Below are 26,534 nucleotides of genomic sequence, written 5' to 3'. Positions count from 1 at the left end.
GGGTCAAGTTAAAAAGTTGAAACGTTGGTGCCACTCTACCTAATGATGTAGGAATCCCTCTCTGAGCATTTATTGTGGATGATCAAGCAATAACTTTAAATAATTGGTGAAGTGAAAGAGTGGCTCGGTGGGGCACTGGTCAGCACGTCCACCACACAACGCTGAGGTTGCAGGTATGATTCTGCCTCCGGCCTTCCTGTGTGGAATTTGCATGTTGTTCCTGTTTAGGGTTCCCATCACGTTCATTTAAAAAAAAAAAAAAAGACTTCTTAACTCAAAATTGGCGCTATTGCAATGCCCTTGTCTAAATCTTGGTTAATCTTGCTAATTTGGTAAAAAAAAAAAAAACAACTAATAAAATAAAATACTGATTACAATCTGATTCTAAAATGTAGCAACTGCGTTAATGTCAACTCGTATCACTACCGCGTTTGTTTTACCCGCAAAAATGATCAAGCGTAAATGATCGTCACGCATATAGCATCGTATTCTGAGGCAACCACATGAAACGATGAAGACAGCCTGTCACATTCCAAAGACCAAACGCGTCATTCTGCAAGACATGCAGCAGCTTTTAAACTTAGCAAGACTCACAAGATAAAGACCCTATTAATTAACTAAAGATAAATGGCGTAAAAGGCACAGCAGTCACTTCAGAGATGCATAAAAACGACCAGTTGCCATCATAGAACCAAAAAGTACAATCTGACCTGAATACTTTACTGTGGGCATAAGACTGATCATCATTGTTCTTTACATACACCAGTCACTGATGTATGTAAAGAAACAAGTTTGGAATTACATTAAACATTTTTTTTAAATCCCACCTTTGGGAAATGTCTTTTTTTTTATTATTACAAAAAGACGTAAAGACAAACGACCAGCATTTAACCCGGATACAACAGTTATCCCCCCCGTTATGATTGGTAAATGAATTATAGTTAGACAAATTATAGTTAGACAAATTAATCAGTGGTTTAACCACCCGTGATGGCAACCTGGGTGGAGGGCTTGCGCATGTTGACCTTTCCTGTCACACACTTAAAAGTGACAAATCTGATAGGCTCGACGATGACGTCACTTCCCACGAACTCCAGAGCCTTCCCATCTGGAGTGAGAGGGAGGAACTGTGGATTGTTTGGGGTGAACAAGCGCAATATTTTGGACTTGCGGTGAAATAATAAGCGAGAAAACCCGGGAGCGATGCGTCCAGTGAGTTTGGCTTGCAAAAAAAACCCACGCTAAAATCGAGGAGCTGTAAGCATGCACTTGAGTTTGAACAAAGTCGCTCGGTTTAAATCCAGTCAGGACTTTGTTTGAGTCCAACTCCGAGAGGAGGACATGTGTGCTCGGGATGGGACTGTGTTTCGGTACCGACGTTACAGAGGAGGAGAAGAAGGCGAGGACACTCAGTGCCAAGATTGACAGAGACCTGTACGAAGGTGCCAAGCGGGAGATGAATGTGGTTAAAATACTCCTCTTAGGTGAGAGACAAACTTGACAACGTCTTCCTGGCTTTACTACTAACTCTCGTATTTTTTTTTTTTTTAAATCTCTTACTAAATGTTGATTTTAATAAGCAACTTTTATGATCTTAGTTGTGCTGATTTCCCTGGCAAAAAAAAAAAAAAAAAAAATCAGACCTTTGCAGCCACTTGTCGCAAGGTAGAGTTTATAGGACTTGGTCTACTGTTTCTCACAGACCAATGAAAAAAACGGATTTATTACAGTCACGCCCACTGGGCATTTTGAATGACTTTTTCCCAAATATAGAGCCAAGGAACATACAGTATTTTACATTGGGAAAGAAATCTCATGTCTCAAAACCAAACAAAAATGTCACAAAAACTGTAGCAGGTCAATTATGTCATTTTTTTCCATCTAATAAAAGGGTAGGTGTCCAACTCATCTTTGTCATGGGCCACAATGTAATTTTCCTCAGTTAGTTGTTATAACCTTGTAAATGATGATTTCTTTTCAACATATGATTACATCTACAGAACAAATTGATGGAGAACTAGTTTTGAAATCAAGTCATGGATAAAACTATTCCTTAACTATTACAACTATTCAACAATTGTTCACGTTATTGTAACAAGATGTTTGGTAACACCAACAAATGCTAAGTTGTAATATTTCAACACAATTTATTAAACATGGCAATTCAGTCCAGATTTGATTAAGAATCAAAGACACATGGTTTGCTTTCATGTCAAATAAAATGTTGTCAAGGGCTTGAATTTTATGATACCCAGGCCTTACCCGGTCATGTCGTCGGCATATATAGATGAAAACAGATATGATATTTGTTGGACATAGATCATTTTTAGACCACTTTAGTGAAACTGAATGAATTCCCACACCACATTAGGAGTTAAATCAGCAAGTGGACTCGTCGACGCGTGAACGTTGTCATTTCTCATTGATAGTAATCGCCTCTCACGGATGCATCAAAAAGAAAACATATGTTTTCTCTGTCATGCATGCAATCCTCTGTCTCCTTCCACCACCCCCGATTAACTCATCCAATCACAATCACAGATGCCTTCAGAGTCTCAAAGACAAAGGTTATAAAAGAAACTCTTGCAAGAATCTAGGTAACATCTGAAGATTTGCTACAGCATGTTATTGAAAGGGTTATCTTCACTTTATTTATTAACACTGTAACAGGAAGCAACACTGCATTTTTTTAATTTTTTTTTACATTTTTGTTCCAGTGAATCAATCATTGGCCCTGTCCAGAATGTACCCTACCTCAAAGTCACTTAAGATAGGCTCCATCCAGTCCACTTGCGACCCAAATCAAGAAAATAATTGGTGGATGAGTGGCCGGATGAAATCCCACAGCCGACATTTTCGGCAAATCTGTCTCTAAAATTGAAACTTCAGGAAAACTCTGTAAATGTTTAGTTGTTTTTCTTATTTTATATTGTGTGGTAAAGAGGAAGACATTACAACCATATCAACTATGAGTTGGTAAAAATTATACAATGTGATTTTATAAATGACTATACACCTTGCGATGCCTTCCAGGTGCGGCAGAAAGTGGGAAAAGCACTTTGGTCAAACAAATGAAGATCATCCACAGCAATGGATTTACCAAACAAGAACTCAGCAGCTTCAAGGTCAGCAACTATCAGAGAAAAACATGTGATGACTTCTCCGTCATATATTTTGTATGCTTTTCTCCCCTTTAAACTTTACTCAATTGGTCTAGCATTGACCAAGTTGGAACTTATAACATTTTGTGACTTTTCCGTCTTATTTTTTTAGTCTGAATTTTTTTCTTTCAACTTAATTTTCTGTCACTTTGACCAAATTGGAACTTAAATAGCTTCCCTCACTGTTCACCTGATAACTTTTGTTATTCCTCCCTTTTGCTTGCTCTGTGATTGGTAGATAACAATGGAAACACTTATGGAACGGAAACAATTGTATTCTATTTTCCATCAACTCTTATCTTTAGTCACATGCCTCTTGTTCCCGCCCCGTTCCTGCAGTGTTTTACCCATCCTCTGGCCCACCAGTCATTTCCTATCTGCATTTCTCTGTATATCTTTCCACTCTGGATGGAGGCTAAAAGGTTCAATACAGGCGGATAATGAAGATTGGATTGACATTTAACACTAACCATTGCAAAAAACTGATCTCACAGGGGTTGCACATAGACTCTTATGAAACAGCACAAGTAGCAAAGTTTGAATTGTTCAAATGATTTATATGTAGAGTACAAACATTTACTCCTGATAAGCAGTTGAAGCCATTCTACTCGTGCACACCAATCGTAGTAGTACATGGATGGACCTTAAGCTGGATATTAAATAAATTCTCAAAATGATTTTCTGTTCACTTGAGCATTAGATCACATGTGGGAAAACATTTTGAGCTCAGTGGCATTCTGATTAATATTGCGTTTGTGGCATATGAGTTAAGCAGCAAAATTCACGTTTTTATTCATTTGGCCGTTTTGCCAGTTGCTGCAATCCAAGTGTACGATATCTATTGAAGCGGGTGTGTACAATTTGTATCCCGAAATAGTCGGCATGTACAGGCTTGCACTAATGCCGTAAAAAAATAAAAGAAAGAAACTGTTGTTGGGATTCGCTCTCATGTGAAAGCATAATTTTTTGGGGGGGATTAAAAACCTCACCCCCAATGTGCACTTTGGTGACTTCTGATCACCCTTGCACACACCATTCCTTGTGTCCGCACACACTACGGCATCATTACTTCTCTTTATTGGTCACTTCATGTATTTGTTTGGTGCACTATCCCACATCGGAAGTCAACTTAAAGTGAGCAGGTACTTCAAACTATGCAAGAAGTTAATCCCCTTTGTGTTTTGAATTTCATTGATGATGCTTCCTATTGACTTTGTGTCACATGAGGACACCGCCAGGTCGAATGTCTGGAATGGGGGACCAAGGGGGCTGCTTCTCATCTAATCCTTCATTCAGCCAGAGGGCCCCAGTGTGTTGTTTTGACTATTCACAAGCCGGTGGACACACAACATTGTGTAAACAAGGGACTTGTGTGCAAATGTGTTTTCACACGATTGCATTGAACTCTTGTGTAGTATAGCTAGTCATTGTGTTGGTGTTTTCATTGGCGGATCTATTTGATTGGTTCAATATGCAACTGTAGCAGTGTGTGGTTAATAAATATTAGGACACAAGGCAACTCGTTATTTTTAGGTGTTAAAAACGCTGACACGGCTGACGTTCCCTCTCTCCACGTTCTTTCACACACATACACACTCAGTGGATTCCAGGTGTCTTTTTTTTTTTCTATGTTCCCTGCAAAGTTGCGATGGCAAAAAAAAGAGGAATTCCAATATAAGTTCCTAGACTGCGTAATACAATTGAGGCTTCATGCTGTTGGTTTTTTTTTTTGTGTGTGAGAGAGATTAATTTTCATGGTGGTGGTTGGATGAGAGATTCTTTGCTTTAATTTGTGTTTTTTGATCTGAAGATATAACCCATTTAAAAATAATTCGGCATGTGGAATGAGCCAACAAAGATTGATTACTGATGTTTGCCTACTGTTGTGAACATAAAAGAAAGCTAAGCATGAGTCGCAGAGGGAGAGGCAAAGCTTTACTGTCAGTTGAATAAAAGGTGGAAGGGGCCAGGAAAAAAAAACACAAACGCATCCAAGGAATCCACCGTCTCTGCCAACAAATTTCTGACAGATTTTTATCTTTGAAATATGTTTCCCCCCCCCCCCCCCCTCATATTGTTGCTCTCCAAAAACACATGACTCTCCAAATTTAGGCAATGCAAAGCAGCTTTCTGCTTTTCATACACAAGATATCGCAATATGTGTCACATAATTCAAAGTACATCATTTAAAATCACAGTAAAAAAAGGAGCTGACCAAAGTTACTAACGAAAGCGTATAGTGCAAGAAAGTAGATTTCAAAAATGCTTTAAAAGACCTTCATCAGAAAGCATCGTTTTTAACCTGGATTTGAAAGCATTTTCCCTTGTGGCTGACTTCACATCTGTTGGCATCCTCTTCCATTTGTGTGCAGCATAGCGGCTAAATGCAGCTTCGCCATATTTACTTTGGACTCAGGGCTCCTGTAATTCCCCTGAGTTTGCAGACCTCACACTTTCTGATTTACACATCCGTAGCAGATTATGCCATTAGTTACATATTATGAAGCTACCCAGTAAGATAAGTATGTATCTATTGTATTTAAATGATTGTATTGTTGTAATGTTGACAGTAGAGAACCATAAAAGTGGTCCAAAAGCGAGCCACTTTTGGAGTTAACACGCGCACTGAACTGAATACATCTCGTGTAATGTCACACTTGAATGATGGTTTCCACTGTTTGCCTTTGAGGTTCCTCCGCATCGGTGTTCCCGCTCCATTTGCAACCTAAATCATCATAGCATTGTCAACAATGTTCTCGTAATAGAGACCGATGTTTAAATTGGAAGTAGTGTTGCTTCAGGCACATGTTCTATTGAAACTGCAACAATTTCCCATGTGGACAATCAAGAGAGAAGCCATCAGACTGTGAGAGAATTGGAATGGAATGCAAAGCTTAACGTTCACTAGCAGGAGACCGTCTGCTCAAAGCTTTTGTAAGTTACTGCTCTTGTGTAAGTTTTGTCATTTAACAAGATGTTTAGACCCTGAATGGCAAAACATGATAAAAAAAAGATTATAAACAGTATTTATTAATTTCATCATTAAAAATAACTTCACGTAACACTACTTGATTTGCACAGCGTGAAGATATGACGACGTCTTCCTGCATGAAGTTATTTTGTGAAAAGAATGAAATGCTTTGAAGAAACGATATTCCTTTTATATAAATTAATACAATTATGAAGAAGGTGTGCTGGAGTTAAACTGTGTTGTGAAGAACCAAAGCAACATCCAATTTATCAGAATCAGCCATCTTTGTTGTTAACATTCACCTCAAATGCTTTGAGGGACAAACAAGGGTCAGATAGATTCGACTTCCAGTTTTCCCTGAATGTATCATTTACTCTGTCGATAAGGCGACTTTTGATTGTCTGACATAAAATTTGCCAACCAACCAATTGCAATAATGTTTGTTGACATCATCACATTTTCACAGATGTGCATAAATAAGTGGTATTGCTACTTAGCAAGGCGGATAGACAACAGCCATACCTGTAAAAGTTACTAAACAGTCATGTTCAAAGTCATTTTGGGCGCTTAAGCTTAAATTCCAGGTAGTCGACGTCGATTGCTCAAAATTACTGTTAAGTTTCTGTCGCACATGCCCAAATTGTTCATGAGAATAGCTGTGTAGGCTGGAGAATAGTTTATGTGCTTTATTCATTGTTTTCCTTTTGAATTTATTAAGGCTGGAAGCCTGTCTCTGATGATTATTTTAATAATAGATTAATCTGTTGATTATTTGTTGCTTTAATTGATGAATTGGATGCACGAAAGCATCATGTTCAAAAACAGAAACTTTCATATTGACTGCAAAATATGCAAAATTAAAAAAAAACTAATCTGGCAATTCTATGAGTATAGACGGGTTTACGTATCTTTGCTGGTGATTCTTCACCATGAAGAAAAGTACAATTTTAAACTCATATTATTAACATTACTCCTAGGTCATCTGATCCAGTTAATTTTTTTGATGTGAATAATTTTTGTAGCCTATATTAATATGTTTTGATATGTCAGCCTGCAGTGTTGGATAACCTCCTGACATCTATGAAGTTTGTTCTTCACGGCATGGGCGTCCTCCGCATCAACCTGGCTAACAGCAGGAATAAGGTTAGACTGCTTTTGTTGTATTTGCTACCCTATTCTGTACTTTATTTTTTTTCCCACTGCAATTTATTTCGTGTACTGACATCGGTTCACCACTAAGAAGCAGCATCTCACCACCGTGACTGCCTCTCAGCATTCAATTGTATGCACGACTGTCACATTAAGATTCCTAAGGGGGTTGATTGGGAGGATTCATTTGATTATAAAGTCCTATATTAACATAATGGAGCTCACACACTTTCCACCCACTAATCGCATCCTGTTGGGAGAAGATGTTGATCAAAGAATTTCCTCAGATAATTGCCACCAGTGTGTGTTTGTGTGCGCCCGTGTTCATTTATCAGTTTTATAGCGATAAAGTACGTCTAGAGAGCAGCCACAGCATATATATATTCATATATTCTAATTTCCGTCTTTTCTTCCAGGTGCACGCCCACTCAGTTCTGTCATGTGGTCGCTGCTTTGACGAAGATCAGGTCTTTTTTCCCTTTTTGAGTCACGCCCTTGCCTGCTTGTGGGCTGACCACGGGGTGCGGGCCGCTGTGGCTCGGGGATATGAGTATGAGCTCAACGACTCAGCGCTGTAGTAAGTGCTCTCTGAGCATGCAAACACACACACACACACACACACACACACATTGTGTTGTAAAGATGCAGGGGTCTAATTAGTTGGACTTTACGGCTGCTACTCAGCCATGTGCTTGCTGCCACTGGTTATTAATCTTACAGCGTAATGATGAACAAAAACTCCAATCGCACCCAGCAGGGCACAGCCATCTGCCAAGGACAAACAAAACAAAAAAATGTCTGAAATATTACGACGCAGCCATTAATATTGGTGCATTCCAGGCAGCAGGAATTACAAAATGATGAACATGCTCAGCGACCTTTCCAACATCTGATGGCTGGTACCTCTCTAACCCTCTTGGTATCAATGCAAGCCAAATGTAATGGCCAAAGGTGTTGTGCCATTGCTCAGTCTGCACGTTTATCTGGATCTGTACCAACATTTTAAAGCTTGTGGCTCACTTCTACAACAAATGGTCATCAAAACATGACCTCTTGCCTAACATTATCCATTTGGCCGAGGTCAAAGTGTGCATCCTCATCAGCCATTTGGCACCTTATACAGCAGGCAACACGTGTTTTATTTGTAAATATGTGCTTTGAATTTAATTGTAATTCTTTGTGGCGGAAAATCGGAGCATGTTGAGAACTCAAAATGAAAGGTAACTGTAGAGATGATGGCGTGTGTATTGCACAAGTACGTCAGAGCTGGGGGAGGTTGTCTGGTCTCATTCGCCACCCAGCGAGAGGCTGCGGCTCTGCAGTTATCTACCCCGACAGGCCACACTGGTCCCCCACCGAGAGCCACCAGAGGTGGCACAATTAGTCATACTCTGTACTTAAGTACTTAAGTTCAGATGCTTGTGTAAAGTAAGAGTGTGGTCAAATCAGTTTACTAATTCAACGCTTGCACTTCATCATAGTTTTCCATATTGGCTTGTTATCAACCAAAGTTTTCCACTGCTCCTACTATTTTCGATATAGCCTGTAACATACTTGAATAAAACAAAAATGTTTTTGGTGGGTCCCTGTTAATTGTCCCTAACTGGCTCAAGTGCTGACGGACAGCCATTTTTCTGATGACTGACAGAAAGGGACGGACGGATGATTATATTATATATTATGACAGAGTGACTATGACGGAAGGCTGCCCAGGTCGTGAATGAATGACTGAGTAGCGAAATTTTGTATATTGCTTACATCTGCTAAGAGCATGACAACCTAACTTTTTTTTTTTTGTTGCCAAAGTCAGTTATTTTTTTTCAGGAAAAGACTCTCCATCATCCAATTTAGCTGTTGCAAAAATGCCTACCTCAAAGAACCAATCAGTATCTGATTGCCATTTAATCTGATTGGTATTTAGTAAGACAGTCCGAATCTGATTAACAGCTATCACAATGATTTCCGTCCTGCTTCTTGAGTAAGCATTTGATCTCTGGTACTTAGACTGGTTGCTTTCTTTCTTCTACATGACATAGAAGATGGTTATAGTGGCTATGAACAACATCTGTGCAATGTCTGCTAGCCAAATTCCTTTTCTTTCCACCCATAGACAGCTTGCTGATAGCTCACAGTTGTCAGAATAAATCACAAATCTGAAGGGCATCAAAACAAAGTCAGATGCCCCAATACGTGAAAAAAGTGGCTTCAACACCTGACACTTAAGTCCACCAATCTGACGCAAATATACTGTACTGATTATCCGAATGGGCAAAGCTCTGTGAACGTGCACGGCAAAGTCACACTTCGATGGGTTCTGTACGAAATGCACATGTGAATAAATGGCTGGTTGTAATATGATACCTCTAATGTGGCACTTACGTGGAAATATTGTCAAAGAGTTTTTTGTTTTGTTTTTTTGTCTACATGTGCCCTGAAATTGACTGTGATCAGTCCAGGGTCTACAGAGACCCGGCGTCAAGTAGGACAGACTCCAGCTCCAGCTAGATGCTAAACAGGATAAGTGGTAGAAAATGAACAAGTGGTTGGCTCAAGAGTGATTTAATATTCAAGTAAGCTATAAATGCACTTCATTGAGAAATCCGTGAGTGTCTGCCTGTGTCCCAGCGGCAAGGAGAATCAGCTTCCATCACGTAACTCCTAATGTTTCATAGTGTCTTTGATGACTTCGACATCAGCCGAGGCAGAGAAAAATCATCAAATGCATCTTTGTGCCTGAATCTTTTTGTATTTACGTAGATTAGTCAGCGTCAGGGGCTTCGAGGCAAAGTGCGTCACAGCTAAACGTATTTTCAAGCCGTCTTCAAAACGTTACATATGAATCTGTTCTATTTTGTTGGAGGGAGCCATTGTTGGAAGTTATCTTCAGCCACCCAACTGAATCCAAGCGTAATCTACTGCTTTTCACATTTAAAGTGGAACCAAACAATTTACAAATCATTTGGCAATTGATATTTTTCTCTGACTTTCCCCAAAAACTCTAGTGTACGCCAACATAAAATATATGGTACTAACAAAAAATAATGGTTGATTAGACAATTAGAATAAATACATCCATCCATCCATTTTCTGGGCACGCTGGAGCCTATCACAACAGCAATCCGGCAGTAGGTGGGGGACACCCTGAACCGGTTGCCAGCCAATCGCAGGGCACACAGAGACTAACAACCATCTGCACTCATACCTACGGGCAATTTGGAGTGCTCAATAATTTTACCATGCATGTTTTTGGGATATGGGAGGAAACCAGAGTGCCCGGAAAAAAAAACACGCAGGCACGGGGAGAACATGCAAACTCCACACAGGGAGAGACGGAGGTGGAATCGAACCCGCACCCTCTGAACTGTAAGGCGGACGTGCCGCCAGAATAAATACATTTTGTGACTAAATGTTTTGAAACAAAATTGAACAATTTCCTATAGTGTGAAAATGACCAACCGACACTTGGCGGAGATTCAATTGAGACAGACACCGCTTTAAATATACATTTGACAGGCGTTTAAAAAAAGTCAACCATGGGAAGTCTTCAACCCAGATTGCTCTTTATGGAGAAACAAATCAGCAACAACACTTTTACTTGCGTAGCACCATCCAAGCCAGGGATGTTGTTATTGTATTTACCAAACAGCAGGATGCGACTTGCCTTCCAAGAAACTGATTCAGGATGACGAGTTGAGAATGTCACAGTGGGCCCAGCTACTTTTCGATGTCTTTTATGCTTGTTTCCATTAGGATCGCACTTCCGCAGGCACAACGCACACTTGGTTGTGCTAATTGTGTTACAAGCAAATCTGTGTTTGAACGTTTGCCTCGGATTATCAACATGGTAAACCACAGAGTGAATATTCATCATGAGGAGCCACTGCGCCCCCTGGGGCTTGACTCTTATCACTGCACACTCAACCTGCTACATTGGCCTAATGGCCTTGTACATACATACGTATACACACTTGTAATTTATTCCTAGTTTTTTCTTTGATCTAAAGCTTGTCTGCAGGTTATTTGTTGTCCCCCCCCCCTCCCCCACGTCTCCTCTGTTTTTGACCTTTTGTGCCACTTTCCCTCCCTCTCTCTCCTTTTTTTCCAGTTTCTTTGAAAATATGAGCCGCATCTCGTCTCCAGACTACATTCCTACAGAGATGGACGTTCTGCGCGTGCGGCTGAGGACTACAGGCGTGATAGAGACCCAGTTCAAAGTCAAGCACCTCACTTTCAGGTAGAGAGCTTATACTGTATTCACCTATACATTGCAGTGGTGGACAGACGCCTCACCTCAGACAGGAGGTCTGAACACCTTTCCTAAACACCTTTCATCCAAAGTTACCCTACTTTCTGAGCTGTGGCACTCTTATCTCTGTCTACAAGCCTGCAATGATGTGCAGATCTAAGAAGGAGATGGGTGGCTTCATTCATCAATAAGTCAATACGGCCACACACGCACACGCATACATGCGCATACACAAAGTCAAAGGCATCTCTGTCGTGGCCTTATCAGTATAGGAGCAGAGGGTAGATGTCAGATCATCATATTCATTCCTGATCAATGGGCCAGTGTCACATAATATCGTCTCTCAATGGCTAAACTCATTTCCTCAAGCTGCTGATGGTCTTGACAGAATGACAGATAATGAGCTTGATTTCTTTGTGGCTTTAGTTGAACAACCCCTGTCATCATTATAATGTTTGGTTTTAATGCTGCTGCAGATGTCAGACCATTGATGTGGTTCTTTTTTTTAAAGAGGAATTAAAAATAATAGTAACCAATGTATTGTATTTAATAACAGTGCAAACATACATTCATTTATATATGCTGTTTCAGGACAATATTAGATATTTAACGTACATTTTGAACAGACAAATTATCTACGAATCCATCCATCCAACCAGGTGGTCTTCCACCAACCAAATACAGGTGATCTTCCAAATTAATTAGAATTGGACTAGTGTTATTTAGCTGAACGGATTGGTAGTTTTATTGCGACGCACTCGACAAGACATACAGGCAACGGTGGGCGGGATATGCATTACAACCGAATTGAATGATGTGCTTTCTGTTGTTAGTTAATGTCTACCTGAGGACTACCTCGGCTGTGAAGATTCCACAATATAGTTTGTCCCTCATCCCCACAGCTCATATTGAGTGAGCATCATGAAACACATTAGCTCTGCGTTTCATAAGTATACAAACAACGTAGCGTGAGTCAGTTTATCAGCACATTACTAAAGTCAACATCGAAATGTTGTTTGTTTGTTTGTCTCTGGGTGCTGCTGATTTATGGTTCTTTCAGTTATGCTTCACTAATATTGAAGAGCATTTATTACCCGGCCCACATAAAAGCCACACGCTCCATTTCTTACAACTGCCTTTACCTTGCTATATTTTGTGCAACACGTTCCCTTTCAGACTCGCATAGATTTTTGATGGACAATCACGTGTCAAATTGTTGTTGTTTTTTCTTTTTGTCAGAAAAAAAAACTATTCATTCAGTGTACTCACAACTAGATGTTGGAGCTGAGTGATTTATCGTTTTGGGGTTGAAATCATAATCTCAGACAACATGATTTTGTGATCAGTGTAGGCTGCTTTTTTAAAAGTTTTTGTGTGTAATATACAGTATTTAAAGGTTGATGTGGGGATAATTAGTAATGTCCACATAGATTTTGGTGACAAATGATTGTTGTTATCTGACACATTACGCTTCAGTTTTAGGGTCATTTAACAACGGTGTCCTCGTCTCGTGTTATTTACAAATATGTACATATTTTACAATTATGTCATGCCACATTACACAATGCCACACAAAAATAAAAAACAACTCTTGCATAAAACATTGACAAATTTATCACATATAGGCCTCTGCACCTAAAGTTCTTTTTAGTTAAGATGTGGTAGGCTGTTGTAGATAATAACAGGCTATCAATTAAACAAAATCACACCATTTTGACATATTTGTTAGTTAATTCAGCATGAATCTTTTCATGCACAAAAATAGCCAGTATTATAAAATAAATATTGCATTTAAAAAATATATATATTTTTAGAGATCTGTTACTCAAGTGGAGAGTCACGGGAGTCTGGTGGACGGGGACGGCATCAATGTACTGGCCAGCCAGCAGTCCAGAGCTGTATCCCCTTTTTGGAACAGGCATATAACTCAAAATGAGTGACTGTCTGCAAAAAAAAAAGACATTGGAAAGCTTGAACATTAATTATCTAGTCTTTCTAGTGCATTTAATTGAATATAGATTGGAAAACCAACTTGTACGTGCTTTGTTTTTATGTTCTTTATTGTTTGTATAACTCACCGTTAAAAATGTGAAGAGAAAACCTAAATCTCAGATCTTAATGATTTAAAATGATTGTCATGATTTCTCATGATCATTGCAGTTTGAAAGCTTTGATCACGTTGTGTCATTTGTTGGATAGAAGTGGCAAGATGGGCTCCATGTCCCTGTATGTACTTGGTGAAATGTCACAAGGATGATGCTGGTAGAAGAATGTTCTCCACAGTATCCTTCTGGATCTCCCACGTATGTCACATTACCTCAGTGTGAACCCACTCTCATCTGTGAAGATGGCTAATCTGCCGCTTCTGCCATTTTTCTGACAAACGTGAATCGGTCCGCATGGTGCCAGTCTCTGAGCAGTGAGATCCTTCTGCATTCTTTTCAGTTCTTCCCAATCTCCAGATAAGAAAGCTCACTTCTTCTCGTTCAGCAGGGCCTTCAGCTCTGAGGTCACCCATGTTTTTTTGTCGGAGAAGTTAGTTGGTAGACGTTCGCCACACGGACGTTGATATAGTCTGTGATGCAGTGGGTGAGGCATCGATGTCCTCATTGTTGGTAATCTCAACAACAATGTCACATTTGATTAAGGAGAGCAATGTCCCAGGTGGTGTTGCAAGACAATCTCCGATTCCTCCTTCTCAAACACCATCCCTCTTATCTGCCAGAAATCTTGAGGAGATACATAAATGAGTTTGGTTCATTTACACCCAGCATTGTGTGTATGTGTATCCTCACCTTGCTTTAGGAACAAAATCCCGGGTGTTGCCTGGGGGAGTTTAGCACGTTAAAGTTATTACTTTTAAATTTGCAATGATATTCCAACTGGTGTTTTTTTACAAGCTGTGTTTATTAGAAAGTGAAACATAAGGACTCTGATAAACAACACTTTTCATCACAGTTGGTGCAGATAGTATGTTACTTTACCAAAAAAATATAAATCAGAATATTAATCAGCAAAGATACCAACACGCTCGCTTGAAAATACCGGTTAGCATATTTTAAAAGTGTTTATGTAGGAACGTTATTCCGGTGTTAATTTTTTTTAAATTATTTTTATGCCTCCAGCTAACACCATGACATCATTGAGGTCCATGAAAGGGTTTATAGCTCGCTTTATGTCATGGCACACTATAAACTTCACTGACCGAATGAGTGTCTGGAATATTTCCATCTGAATTTTTATTTTTTTTTCTCGTGGGCATAACATCCAATGTTTGTTTCCCTCTGTGTGTCTCTGTTATGGACCCCTCTTGATAAACGGCAACATTAGTTCCAAGGATGCTCCAATGAAAGGTGGTGCACCTGACCAACTGGTGACCAGCTAGTGCTCATCTCTGATTTTCTTTTGTTTGTTTTTTCTTTTTTGTGCTATTAAATCAGATTGACCTCATATTTGTCTTTTTTTTTTTTTATTCACCCCACCAGCATGCTGCTTTTTTATTCCTGTGCCTTGACGTGAATGAAACCAGTGCAGTTTGTACAATCAAAAAAGCAACCCTTGTCATGTTGAATAGTAAACGTTTGAGTGTTGACTCTTGTGAGAAGCACCTGGGTCCACCACTGCACAAGAAATATCTTTTCTGTTCCCTAAGCTTATTTCGTTTCATGTTCACATTTTAAGCCTTCTTTGTGAGATCAGATTGCTTGTTTCATTTCACGGCAAGACAATAATAGTTTCATCTAACGATAAAGCTTTTATCCGTGCCTGCAAACCAAGAATGTGAGAAAAAAGCTTGGATGAATTTTGCTGCTAAAAAGTTGCATTTTTTTGCCTTGACTTTTTTTTTTTTTGAGCTCAAAGCTGTGTGACTATTTACTTTTACTTGGCACATTTACAGCTTGTACAGGTATGTTAAGTATGTATTTCCGTATTGAGAAATGCTTATAATTTTTTTTCCCCCCCATATTTTGGTCCCCCCCGACTTTTCCATTGGGTGTGTATAGGATGTATGATGTCGGAGGACAGAGAACGGAGCGGAGGAAATGGATCGGCTGCTTTGAGGACGTTCGGGCCGTACTCTTTGTGGTGTCACTCAGCGGTTATGACATGACCCTGGTGGAGGATCCCTCCGTGGTAACTGTTTGATACAAAAACAAGAATTGTTCAATTAAAAAAAAAATGAATGCTGTCACTGCACCATGTAGTTTTTTTTCATGGCAGTATGTGTCTCTTGTATAGAATCGTCTGCAGGAGAGCATGAAGCTTTTCTCCTCTATCTGCAACAATGTCTTCTTCCGAAATACATCCATGGTGAGAAACTACTTTTGCTGTTAGTTCTATTCTTTACTTTGTCGAATGGATGATGATGTAAGTAGAAGAGACAGAAAGTCAAAAGTTGAAATCTCTAAAAAAATGGATGATGATGTGTAAGTAGTAGAGAAAGTCAAAAGTTGAAATCTCTAAAAACATGGACAGTCACAACACAAAGGGATGCAAACAAGGGGAGCATTAAAGACGAAAATCAATTTATTCCAAACCCGTCGCCTTATTTAAGAAAATTGTTTAATATCAGAGGTTCTGATGGCAAATGCGTTCGTTGTCTTGGGTTATGGCATTTAAAAATGTTCTTTTTTATCTGGAAAAGAAGCGTATAATGTATATTTTTCAGTTGTTATTTATTACTCATAAGCTTTTGATATACATGCTTAGAATTAATTGTGGCAGTTCAGATCACTTAGACTACCCAGATTTTTTGGAATCGAAATCCAAAACATTGCAAATCAACTGTTTATTATATATTTCCTGGCTACTATACATAGAGTATAAGACAGACAGCAAATGGGTGAATCATACTTATATGAAAGACTTGGAAATCGTGTCCTTCAAACACATTTGATTTTGTCATTCCTTTTCTCAGACGCAATTTTCCACAGTAAATGAACTAATTAGCTTTTGATGAAGTGATATTCAGCCTGAGCAGTGCAGCGGCGTTAAAAATATAGGTGGAACATATGCTCATTGTGACCCCTGCCTTTGAGCCTTCTGTCAGTTGTAATTAAACACTAAGTTACAATTAAGATGAGCTTTTCCATTCTCCAGTCTTCTAAATTATTCTATTAAGACAATCGTGTGACAGGCTTGCTCAATTCTTTCCACTTAACTTGCGTTTCAATTCATTTGCGTTACAAGAAAATGCACGTGTCCGTCAACGGAGGGCAAGCCTGCACTTCCCTCTACTTTTTTGTTTTTTTTGTTTTTAAACTTGCAGTCCAAGACGCTTATAAAAAAAAAAAGGAACATACATTTGCCAAGCAACACCATATCTGAGTGGCTCGGTTGTTTGCTTTATGTGACTTCAACCAAAATGTTACCTTTTTATTTCTGACTGAAAATACACGTCAGAGTTATTTGTAAACTAAAGAAACTCTTTGTGTGTTTGGAAAGTGGAAAATGAAAAGTTTGTGTGCTGGCATTGTGTGTGGACCTGCATGGTGACGCGACTAACTGGCTCATTAGCCCTAAGATACTTTTTAATGTGGGAAGAAACATTTGTAACCTCAATTAAGTCTTCCTCTGGCCTGGTCAGTTGTAATGACACACCTCTGGGCCTTTTTGATCACTGACATAGTTTTAATTGGTCAACTGCAAAGTCGGTAATGTATTCCCGTGAGACCTGGCGTCTGAACAGGAGTTCATTTGAGCATCAAGAACACGTAAATGTGTATGTGTGTGTTCGGCACTGCAACCGACAGGCCATTGATGGTACTACGACATGTTAATTGACCTCATAATCAACATCCGCCCGGAGCGGCTCAGTTGGTGATTTTTTTTTTTTTTTCATTGACATAAGCGTGTCCAAAAAGTCATGAAGCCATCAGCATTTATCTCTTTAGGGTTTGCAGTTTTGGTCAGCACTAAATGACTTCACTTGCTAATTGATCTTTGTGCTTCATTGGAAAATTGTCACCTGGCAAGACTTTCTTTTTTTGGGCGATTTCACTGCTACTGCATTTTTACACCATCGATGGCAGTGCAAGGCTAGCTGCTATCACAATTGCATGCAGGCATTCACGCAAAGCTAGTGAAAGTTTATACGGAGGGATGAAATGAAATTCGACAAGCTCAATTCATCGGATGCTTTGGAGACTTCAGATTGTTCAAAGGCTTCAAGTAAAAGATTTGGATGCTCAAAAAGTGCAAAGCCTACAATGGCTTCGTGTCTGTCCCGTACCTTCAACACAACTCAAAAAGCAAGGACTCGTATTGTGACTTTTCGACACTCTGGCACGTACAGTGTAAAGAGACAAGTTCATTTAAAAAACTTGATTAATTGCTTTCATTGCTTGCTTCGTTATTGTTTTACTACAAGTGGGAATTTGTAATATGGTCTCTGTTGATGTTTGATGATCTTTCAAATTGATTTTTCATTTCCACTTGAGAGTAAACGTCTGACTCATGATGAACACCTTGAACGCTGATTTTTTTTTTTTTTATTCTCTCTGCATGCTCTTTTTGTTTCAGATCTTATTCATGAACAAAATTGACCTTTTTCAAGACAAGATTCTGTATTCGGGGCGACACCTGCGCCATTACCTCCCTCAGTTTAAAGGTTTGTCTAACTTTTATATTTACCTTTGGAACATGTGAAAATTCTGTCCATCACTCATTAGAAAAATTGACTGTCCATCATAATTCTCATTCAAATCATCAAATTCTTATTCAAACAAACTCACCCTGGCTATTTTAACAAGTCTTCATTTTGCTAGTTCTAAACTTCCCAATAAATGTTACTTTATAAAACGTGGATTACCTTTTATGACCATTTTTATTTCGGTTCTAGTCTGGGCATCGCAGTCTACTTTCTCCTGTGGAGTTTGCATGTTTTCGCTATGCTTGGATTGTTTTCTAATGAGGATGGGGGGAAAAAAAGGATGGCTTCTGGAATCTTGTCCCGAACCCCCCCTAAACTATGTTTAAGTTACCAATATCATCTTCCAGGAGCAGACTATGACGTAGATTCGGCTGCCCGCTTTATCACCGCCACCTTTGTCTCACTCGACGCAGCTACCAGTAAGCTCATCTATCACCACTTCACCACAGCCACCGACACCTCCAACATCCAGGTGGTCTTTCAGGTGGTTATGGACACTATTATAAAAGAGAACCTGGAGGCCGTATCTCTCCTGTAGCTGACCGAAGTTTGAGTTCCTAACAATTGAACCCTAAACAACCCTTTGGACATGATGCGGGAGTAACAATTAGTTAGTGCTTTAATAACCCATTTTTATTTTATCAAGGTGTATCTTAAAAAAGTTGATTACTTACCTGTTTGAACTGTTTGGGATCACACCTAACCAGGTGCCTTTTAAATGTGATTTGTAATGTCTCACAGCAGCTGTTTTATATGTCCTTAGTATTTCATGTCTTGACTGGAAGTAAAAGGAATTTGATGCCTTATGACGATTTTATATTATTGTTTTTCTTAATAACTAAAAAAGGAAAATACACATTGTTGTTCTTTATGGGAACAGTGTCTTACTCAGTTCAGAATGTTCAACATTGTCCTGACACTGCAATGTGTAATAAAAATGTGTGGCTGGAATCTTTAATTGTTTTCCCCTTGACATGAAATTTAATTAGTCAAAAGACACACAGTAGGTTCCAAATATATGTTCATTTTTAATCAATACAATAAAAACGGATATACAGAAATCAACTTTCACACACAATGTCAGTGCACGGACATGGTAGAGAACACTTGTGAAATCTATGATTTTAAATGATTCATACCAAACAAAAAAAAAGAAATCAAATTGAAGTTAAAAACAAACATTCAAGTCTATACTGGGTGACATCGACCCTCTGCTGTACAAGATGAGCACATTGTGAATTCATGCGGACAGGCAGTCCAGCGAGTCCAGGGTGAGAAAGACATCCGCCTTGCACTGGAAGGTGCCGCTCCCGTCCCGCAGCAGCTCGCAGCTCTTCAGGTTTGGGGAGATATCCTTCACGCAAATAGCCTTCAGTCCATTCATAAGAAAGAAGACATTTGATTTGGAGCGTATCAACTTGAGTTTTTTCCCAGCGCTTTAACATTCACAATAGATCAATCAGAGCGTTCTTTGAATTAACATCCTCATAAAGTCACTCAGTTGCATCGCGTTGGCGCACGCTTGGAACGCGCTTGACGTGCGTGCGTAAAACGCGCTTTTACGCACGAGCTTTTACGCACAAAGATCACAACGATTGGACGTTTTAATAAATATGTTGTAGCTGTTCTGTGACAAGCAATTTAAGAATAAAGTGTGCTGCGCTTGTAGACAAGCCCGTGGGAAAGAAGTGTGGAATGAAATGATCACCATCTCAATAGTACTCACCATACTTTTGAGCAAGGAGACCTGCTTGCCTGTTTCCGGAACAACGTTGGCACTGGTCGTCTCTCCGCTCTCCATCGTTTCTTGGGATTCGGACCTACGCACGTAAGGCGACCTCCGGATTCCAGAGAGCAAACCAGAGGCGCGACCCACAGAATAATAAGTGGGGCCGGTGGACTGCTTATACCAGGCCTGGACGGAGTGACAGGAGATGAGGAGGGACACTCCAACGCAGACCACAACAAACCTAAATGATCTCTCCATGTTTGTAAAGCACTGGTGCCGTGAGGTTGAGGCTTTTCAGAGTGAGCTCTTCTCCTACAGGACGCTGTTTGCGTTTGGTTGCCTGTTGGGCAAATTTCCTGCTGCTTTTATAAGCGGGCTGCCAGACGTATCGTGACCCGGGATGTTCGTCAAATCAAATTGTAGGAGAGCAGATGATCTTCCGTCTTGATGCGTAAGAAGGGGGGGGGGGGCGGTTTCCAATTGATCTGTGTTAGATTTGGAGGCGTGCATGCGTGCGCGTGCGTGGAGAGAGCGAGAGAAACGTAAAACGCGTCACGCTTGTGGGGGGAATAGTCCAAGACTGTGACGTAAATGGGCCTACTCAAAGAACGCCTTAGTAACTAGGACGACATTTAACCGTCTGTACCACTTGTCCTAGGTGATGGGAGGTAACAATTAACTTGAGTTTTCCTACAATGGGATTTTACTTTTTACTCCTTAGTTGTAAAAACTGGTTCTGTACTTTTTTCCACCTTTCATTGGCCCCACCGTGTTGCATTTTTCATTTGAAATTCTCAACCTCGTTCATTTTGTATTTTCTCCTTTACATTATTTTTTACAAGTGTCCATATCCTTATGTCAGTAACTTGGAAAACTGGAGCAGTTAATCACAGGAGAAGAGGCTCATACCACAAAGAGTTAGGCGTCCATGTCAGACCATCATAAAACACGTAAATGTCATGATTGAATACACCACAAGTGTGACGGTTGTCTATGAAGTCTTGTGGAAAACACCAATTGACAGTACTAAACAAAAAAGAACAGTGAATGCATAGCTTTAAAAGACTTTCAAATGAGTCAACATGGATTTTAAGTTAAAGGGGAAAAAGGAGCACATCAATAAAAAAAGGCCATTCCCTCACTGATCCAAAATCAGCAGTCTTGCTTGAAATTTGGGCTCAGAGGAAATCAGAAACATATCAATATAAAGTGATTTGCAGATTGATGAACTAATTCCACTCGTTTTGCATCTGCAGCTCCACTCCCCTCCTGGGAGACAAATAGCGAGGGATACGCTCCTCTAATAAAATTATGAAACAGGTAAATGTCATGTTTTCCCATTTTGCCTCTCTATAAGAGGCTCTGTATGATGAGAATACAGCAGATAGATGTATGGAAACTGATTAAAGGCCCCATCCAGTAACATAATCAAGTATGCATTATATAATTTAAGGAGATGAGACCACTAAAAGCAGCATGGCATACAAAAATAAAATTTATTGTCTACAGAGTGCAGATTTAGATGTTAATCAAGGTCGTCTTAAGATACCATGTACTATTAAAGTCCATTGTAAAGCGGTCTGCAGTGTGGCTCCAGCTTGTCCTCCAGGACATAGTCTGCTCCACAGACCCATGGATCCCCTGTCTCCCACTGCCATTTTTGCAGATTCTGCTTCAGGCTCTCCAGTATGTCACTGTAGGACGGGTCTGGCGCCAGGTTCTTGGTTTCCAGTGGGTCTCTTCTGCATCGTCCAAGTAGTTGAATGGAAAAAAAAAACATAGTTCACAAACACTCCATTTACAAATGGGCCAGTAATGGGCAAAAAAATGCAGCAAGGTTGTACAAGTACTGCTGACGTTTTGGCACTACTATTGAGTATTTTGGGTTGAGCCCTCTGCCAGTTTGATGTGCATTAGTGAGGAGAATATCGCATTTTTGGTTGGTGGTAAATTTTCTTTGAATAAAAATGACTTCACATCATCATACACACGTGTATGATAACTGAAAGGCATGGAGGACATGAGTCTCCTCTATACATAATGTAGAATATGTGCTGTGGAGAGCTGTCAAAGAAGGATGGATCAACTTTAAAAGGTGTCCTACAACATAGACCGGTGCAAATGTCAATTTGTAGTTTTCATCCATCCCACAAAAATCTGAAGAAAAGTGTTGAACCATGGAATAATCACTAAAATGTTAGTCTTGGCCTCAGAGAATTTTCATCCTAAAGCAATAATTGGCATATTTGTGTTTTATCAAATGGTTCAGACCCAAGAGTGTGAGTGTACAGTAATGCTAGCATAGTCGTGTCTTATTAACTTTTTTAGGCCCAAAAGTGTGAGTGCATAGTGTTGCTGCAGATGAAGGCCAACCTGATATCATACAGCTCCCATCGCTCTCTGTAGTAATACTGCTGCAGGCTTTTGAACCAATGTGTGGGCTCACTCAGCCTGGTGCGGTTCAGCAGGTCCTGGAAGGTGTCCGAAACATACAGGTCCTGGTCGATGGGAAAGGGCATACGGTAGTGCAGGTTGTGGAGGAGGCGGTATGCCCCCTGGTGGACACAACGCATGGGGTAGTACATGGTGATCTGGTCGGAAACAGACAACATCTGTTGAAGTACTCACTCATCGACTAAAATTACGAGCAAAAAAAAAAGTATCAGGGAGGGAGAGTAAGTAAAAAGTTGTCCGAAAAATAAGCACTCAAGTAAAGCACAGAATGATACCTGACAAATACTTATATGTACAGTCAGGAAGTAGTATTTGTATTTCATGAATTTCCACTACTGCTTGTGTTTGTCGTGTTTAAGAAAATCGTCTCGTGCTCACAGACCTCGTGCAGTGATTGGCTGGCGTAGACTGTATGCCAGCTTCTGGGCTCAGTGACCAGAACAGGAAGCAAAGAGCGACCAGTGAGGTGGACAGGGACAGTGCTGCTCCCAGGGAGGCTGTATGATGGGTAGGGAACAGAAAACCAGTCCAGGATGGTGGGAGTGATATCTGCCAAAAGAAGCAATTACAATTACAATATTTACAATATTACCGGGGACATACAAGTGATTCTGTTTTCAGAAGTCAGAATGGTAAAAAATGATTCACACGAATGAATGCAAGTACTTTCAAGCGGAGTTGCAAATATGTTCCGACACAAAATGTATTTGTAGCTAAATGCAACAAATACGCGTGAACAGCCGATTAACGTACTCCTGCATGCATATACTGCTTGAAACACACTTTTATGTATACTATAGAAACAATAAAATGAACATTTCAAATGTAGTATTGATAGATTGCCAACAGGGGGAGAACAGGGGTGGAAACTGGGTGAAACACTTACCACCCTGTTAACCGTGTACTACGAGGTATAAACTGTAAACAAATTGATGCAATTAAGCCAAACAGACTTAAAAAGGCATTATTTTTAGTATGTGCATGTCAATCAAATTAGGTCTACAAGTTACCGGTTCATATGCAGACCTTTCAATTTCGTTCTGATGTATAGTAAGTATGTCGTATAGTCTCCCTCTGGTGGCCAATTAAGAACATAACAATCAGTTCCTTTTTTCTAGTTCATTAAACATCAACAATTACTACACAGTGAGATGAAAGCAGATGGCTTTTTTTTTTCCTCAAGAGAATATCTATGTATTAAGCCAGAGCTGCTTGTTTGCTTAAATAAATGCAATATTGGTTCTTTTGCTTGGAGACGTGGAGGCCAATTTGCTTGAGTGGTTCTTGTGAGGTTCCTCTTAACAACAAATACTTGATAGGGACAAAACTAAAGTTGAAGAACAAACAGAACGCGTTCGGCCGGGCCGAGAAGCTCAACTTTCAATTTATCTTACCTAATAAACTGACATAGGCCTGGCTGGTGCCTCCCCATCGCTCCCTGTGCTCTGGAGAGGACACCAGCATGGGCTCTGCTGTGCCAGAGTGATACAGGTTGGTCCTGCCATTAGGAAAGGGGATGCCATTATCGGAGCTGTAGATGATCAGGGTGTCATTTTCATAACCAGCATCCCTGAGCTCTTGAAGAACTAATCCAATACCTACCCAGAAAAAAAACGCAGTTTCACATGAACGAATTTGTGATGTGCGCACGTGGTGCACAAAATTGTACCTTGGTCCAGTCGGCTAACTGTAGTATACAATGCGGCTAAGTCAGCTCGGGCTGCAGGTGTGTCTGGTACAAAAGGGGGAACCTGGATTAGAACAACAGAAGACAGTTTATGATTTGGAGAGAAATAGAATTTGTATCATCTCATTGTATTGACAAAATAAAATAAAAAGTAAAAACAATGACATCATTAATTGTCTGTAATCACTGACCTTGACTTGCTCTGGTGTGTAATATTGTGGAGACCAGTCAGGAATTCTACCCATTCCCATCTCCCCATTCCCAAACTTCTCACAGAAAGCGCCATACTGGGGCTGGGAATGCCCACAACGGTGCGTGTCATGGAAAGCTACATAAAGGAAAAAAGGCCTTTCTTCATTTTTCAAATTGCTGACTATGTTGTCTTCCGCTTTTTGTTTTCTGACAAAAGCTTCCTCTTTATGGGTCTGGAAAAACTTTCGAACGAGAAGTTTGATGCGGGTGATGTTCCGCCCAACCTGAAGGACAGAGTTGTTTTCCTCCGTGTAAGCAAAGTCAAAAGGGTATACAGAGCCAGGACCAACATGCTTTTTTCCAATTATACCTGCGAATGAAAATGAAAATAAAGATTAACACATGTTTGCACATTGTACCTGAGTAGGAGGAATTAACTTTATTACTAACCCGTGTGTATGTTGGCTTGACTGAGGAGCAGCGGAAGACTTTGGACACCATCGAAAGAGTTAAAATGATGGACCCCTTGGTGAAGGCCATACATGCCATTCTGATGCTAAGAAGGCAGCAGACAAACATTATTTCTAGATAAAATATTGGGGCAAAATGAAAAGCTAACATTTTATGATGGTAACCCCCTTGAAATGCTCTTCCGGAAATATAGTCATGCCTTCAGGAATGGAATTTTTGGGCCGAGTTCATAAATCAATTTGCTTGCATACTTGGTTCTCTCCACCAAAGATGATTCGATACAATTCTAGATATATGGAGCACAATGCAATTCGATAATGTAAGGATTTTAAAATGTAACGATTTAACCTGCCTCAATTTAATGGGATTCCAATTTACTTTGAGGGTACAGCTTTAGGTTTTGTCATGTTTATTAATTCACGATTCAATGTGGTTTGTCAAATCAAAAAAAGAGTTCCAGATTCACTTCATGTTCAATTCAATTCCCTATTCTATACCAAATCAGTTTTTTCTGAAATAAAATTCATCGAAATGTCAACGTTATGGTCAGATCAGAAGATCAAAATGATCTGATTGATGAAAAACTTCCTAGAACAAGACTTGGCTGCATATGGTGGTTCTTAAGCATTACCTGTGGCAAACCACTGAGGATGGTGGAGCGGCTGGGGGAACAGCTGCTGACAGAGGTGAAAGCGTTGTTGAACACAACACTGCGTTGAGCCAGAGAACGCAGATGAGGGGTGCGGACCACTGAGTTGTTGTACACCTCCGTTTCAAAACCGGCATCATCGGCTGGAAGAGGAAAAAACAAATAGGAATAGATGAAATATTGGTCGGGCTGATTATCAAGCAATATTGTCAATGTCCCTATCCGTACAAATGCCAAATATCAAGATATGCTTTATTAAAAAACGTGACAGATGATAAAGACATCAATTGGATTAACTTCAGGGAGCTATTTTGTTTATTTAAGTTACCTTTGCAAGAAATGCCACTGAGCCTTGGAACTCCCTGCGCTGCTTTTTTTTTTTCCATTAAAACAAAGATAAGTAAGTTAGATATTTTGAAGGCAAGACCTTTCAAATTGTTTGATGTTGTTGATTCTAAAAATTATTCTAGCAAATGTGCTGAAAACCACAAGTGTGTCCTGACTAATCTAAAAAAAATAATAAGTAAGGTGTATTTTTTAAGTCAACGTTAGATGCTTTAGCAAAGTTTTCATTGTGTCATCAAAAGGGAATTGCATTGGACAAGAAAGATGCATTTATACTTTTGTACTAAATGTAAAGACATTTCAGTTTGGTTTACATATGGAGTCGATTACTTCTCCTTTTACCATAAAAAATAAAAACAGATGTCTGTACTTCTACTTCGGACACATTGCGAGTACTCCTGTCACCTCTGAGTTTACGACGTCTTTGCAAGTAGTAACGCAGTAATGCACTACGGATTTTCTTATTGCAACGTTCGACGTAAAACAATTCATGTCATCACCGGTTGTACTATGTCGAGCACATTTGTCTTAACTTTGTCAAAGTTTCAAACGTAAACACTCACCGATTATCAGAAGAACATTTCTTCTCTTGGACTCCCCGAGGCGACAAAAAAGTAGAAACATAAGAAATGGCTTGAGCATCCTCGTGTTGATGATGTTCGGATTTGTAATTTGGAAATTTGACTTTGTTGAAATCAAAATATTCTACAGTAGTTCACAGTTTTGTATTGGAATGCAAGGTTCATTAGCCTGCAGTGAAAAAAAATAGAAATAAAAAAATGTCTTCCGCAAACATGTTATCACGTGATCGTTGCCATGTGACATTTC

At 39.7% G+C, this 26,534-nt stretch overlaps 3 protein-coding genes across 3 annotated transcripts; 1 reads left to right on the top strand and 2 right to left on the bottom strand.

Moving 5' to 3' along the window:
• Positions 1–1,086: 1,086 nt before the first annotated feature.
• gnav1 (guanine nucleotide binding protein (G protein) alpha v1) lies at positions 1,087–19,137 on the top strand. Its single transcript, XM_085911899.1, has 9 exons — positions 1,087–1,484; positions 3,034–3,125; positions 7,183–7,275; positions 7,698–7,858; positions 11,387–11,515; positions 15,532–15,661; positions 15,767–15,838; positions 18,050–18,137; positions 18,527–19,137. The coding sequence occupies exons 1-9, from the start codon at positions 1,355–1,357 to the stop codon at positions 18,715–18,717; spliced, it is 1,086 nt and encodes a 361-aa protein (XP_085768025.1). The 5' UTR covers positions 1,087–1,354; the 3' UTR covers positions 18,718–19,137.
• A 95-nt stretch (positions 19,138–19,232) lies between these two features.
• Positions 19,233–20,233, bottom strand: npb (neuropeptide B). Its single transcript, XM_085912624.1, has 2 exons — positions 19,906–20,233; positions 19,233–19,548 (listed from the first exon to the last, which is right to left on the bottom strand). The coding sequence occupies exons 1-2, from the start codon at positions 20,164–20,166 to the stop codon at positions 19,420–19,422; spliced, it is 390 nt and encodes a 129-aa protein (XP_085768750.1). The 5' UTR covers positions 20,167–20,233; the 3' UTR covers positions 19,233–19,419.
• Positions 20,234–21,141: 908 nt separating this feature from the next.
• Positions 21,142–26,526, bottom strand: sgsh (N-sulfoglucosamine sulfohydrolase (sulfamidase)). Its single transcript, XM_085912808.1, has 9 exons — positions 26,270–26,526; positions 25,344–25,504; positions 24,692–24,797; positions 24,241–24,611; positions 24,032–24,113; positions 23,757–23,960; positions 22,745–22,911; positions 22,282–22,499; positions 21,142–21,650 (listed from the first exon to the last, which is right to left on the bottom strand). Exons 1-9 carry the CDS (start codon positions 26,346–26,348, stop codon positions 21,467–21,469), a joined length of 1,572 nt encoding a protein of 523 aa, XP_085768934.1. The 5' UTR covers positions 26,349–26,526; the 3' UTR covers positions 21,142–21,466.
• Between the last annotated feature and the right edge of the window lie 8 nt (positions 26,527–26,534).

Source organism: Syngnathus leptorhynchus, chromosome 5 (assembly GCF_054491065.1).
Source record: "Syngnathus leptorhynchus isolate UIUO chromosome 5, UIUO_Slep, whole genome shotgun sequence".
Taxonomy (NCBI): domain Eukaryota; kingdom Metazoa; phylum Chordata; class Actinopteri; order Syngnathiformes; family Syngnathidae; genus Syngnathus; species Syngnathus leptorhynchus.
Note: the sequence above shows the minus strand (reverse complement) of the source record. Positions and strands in the feature narration are given on the sequence as shown.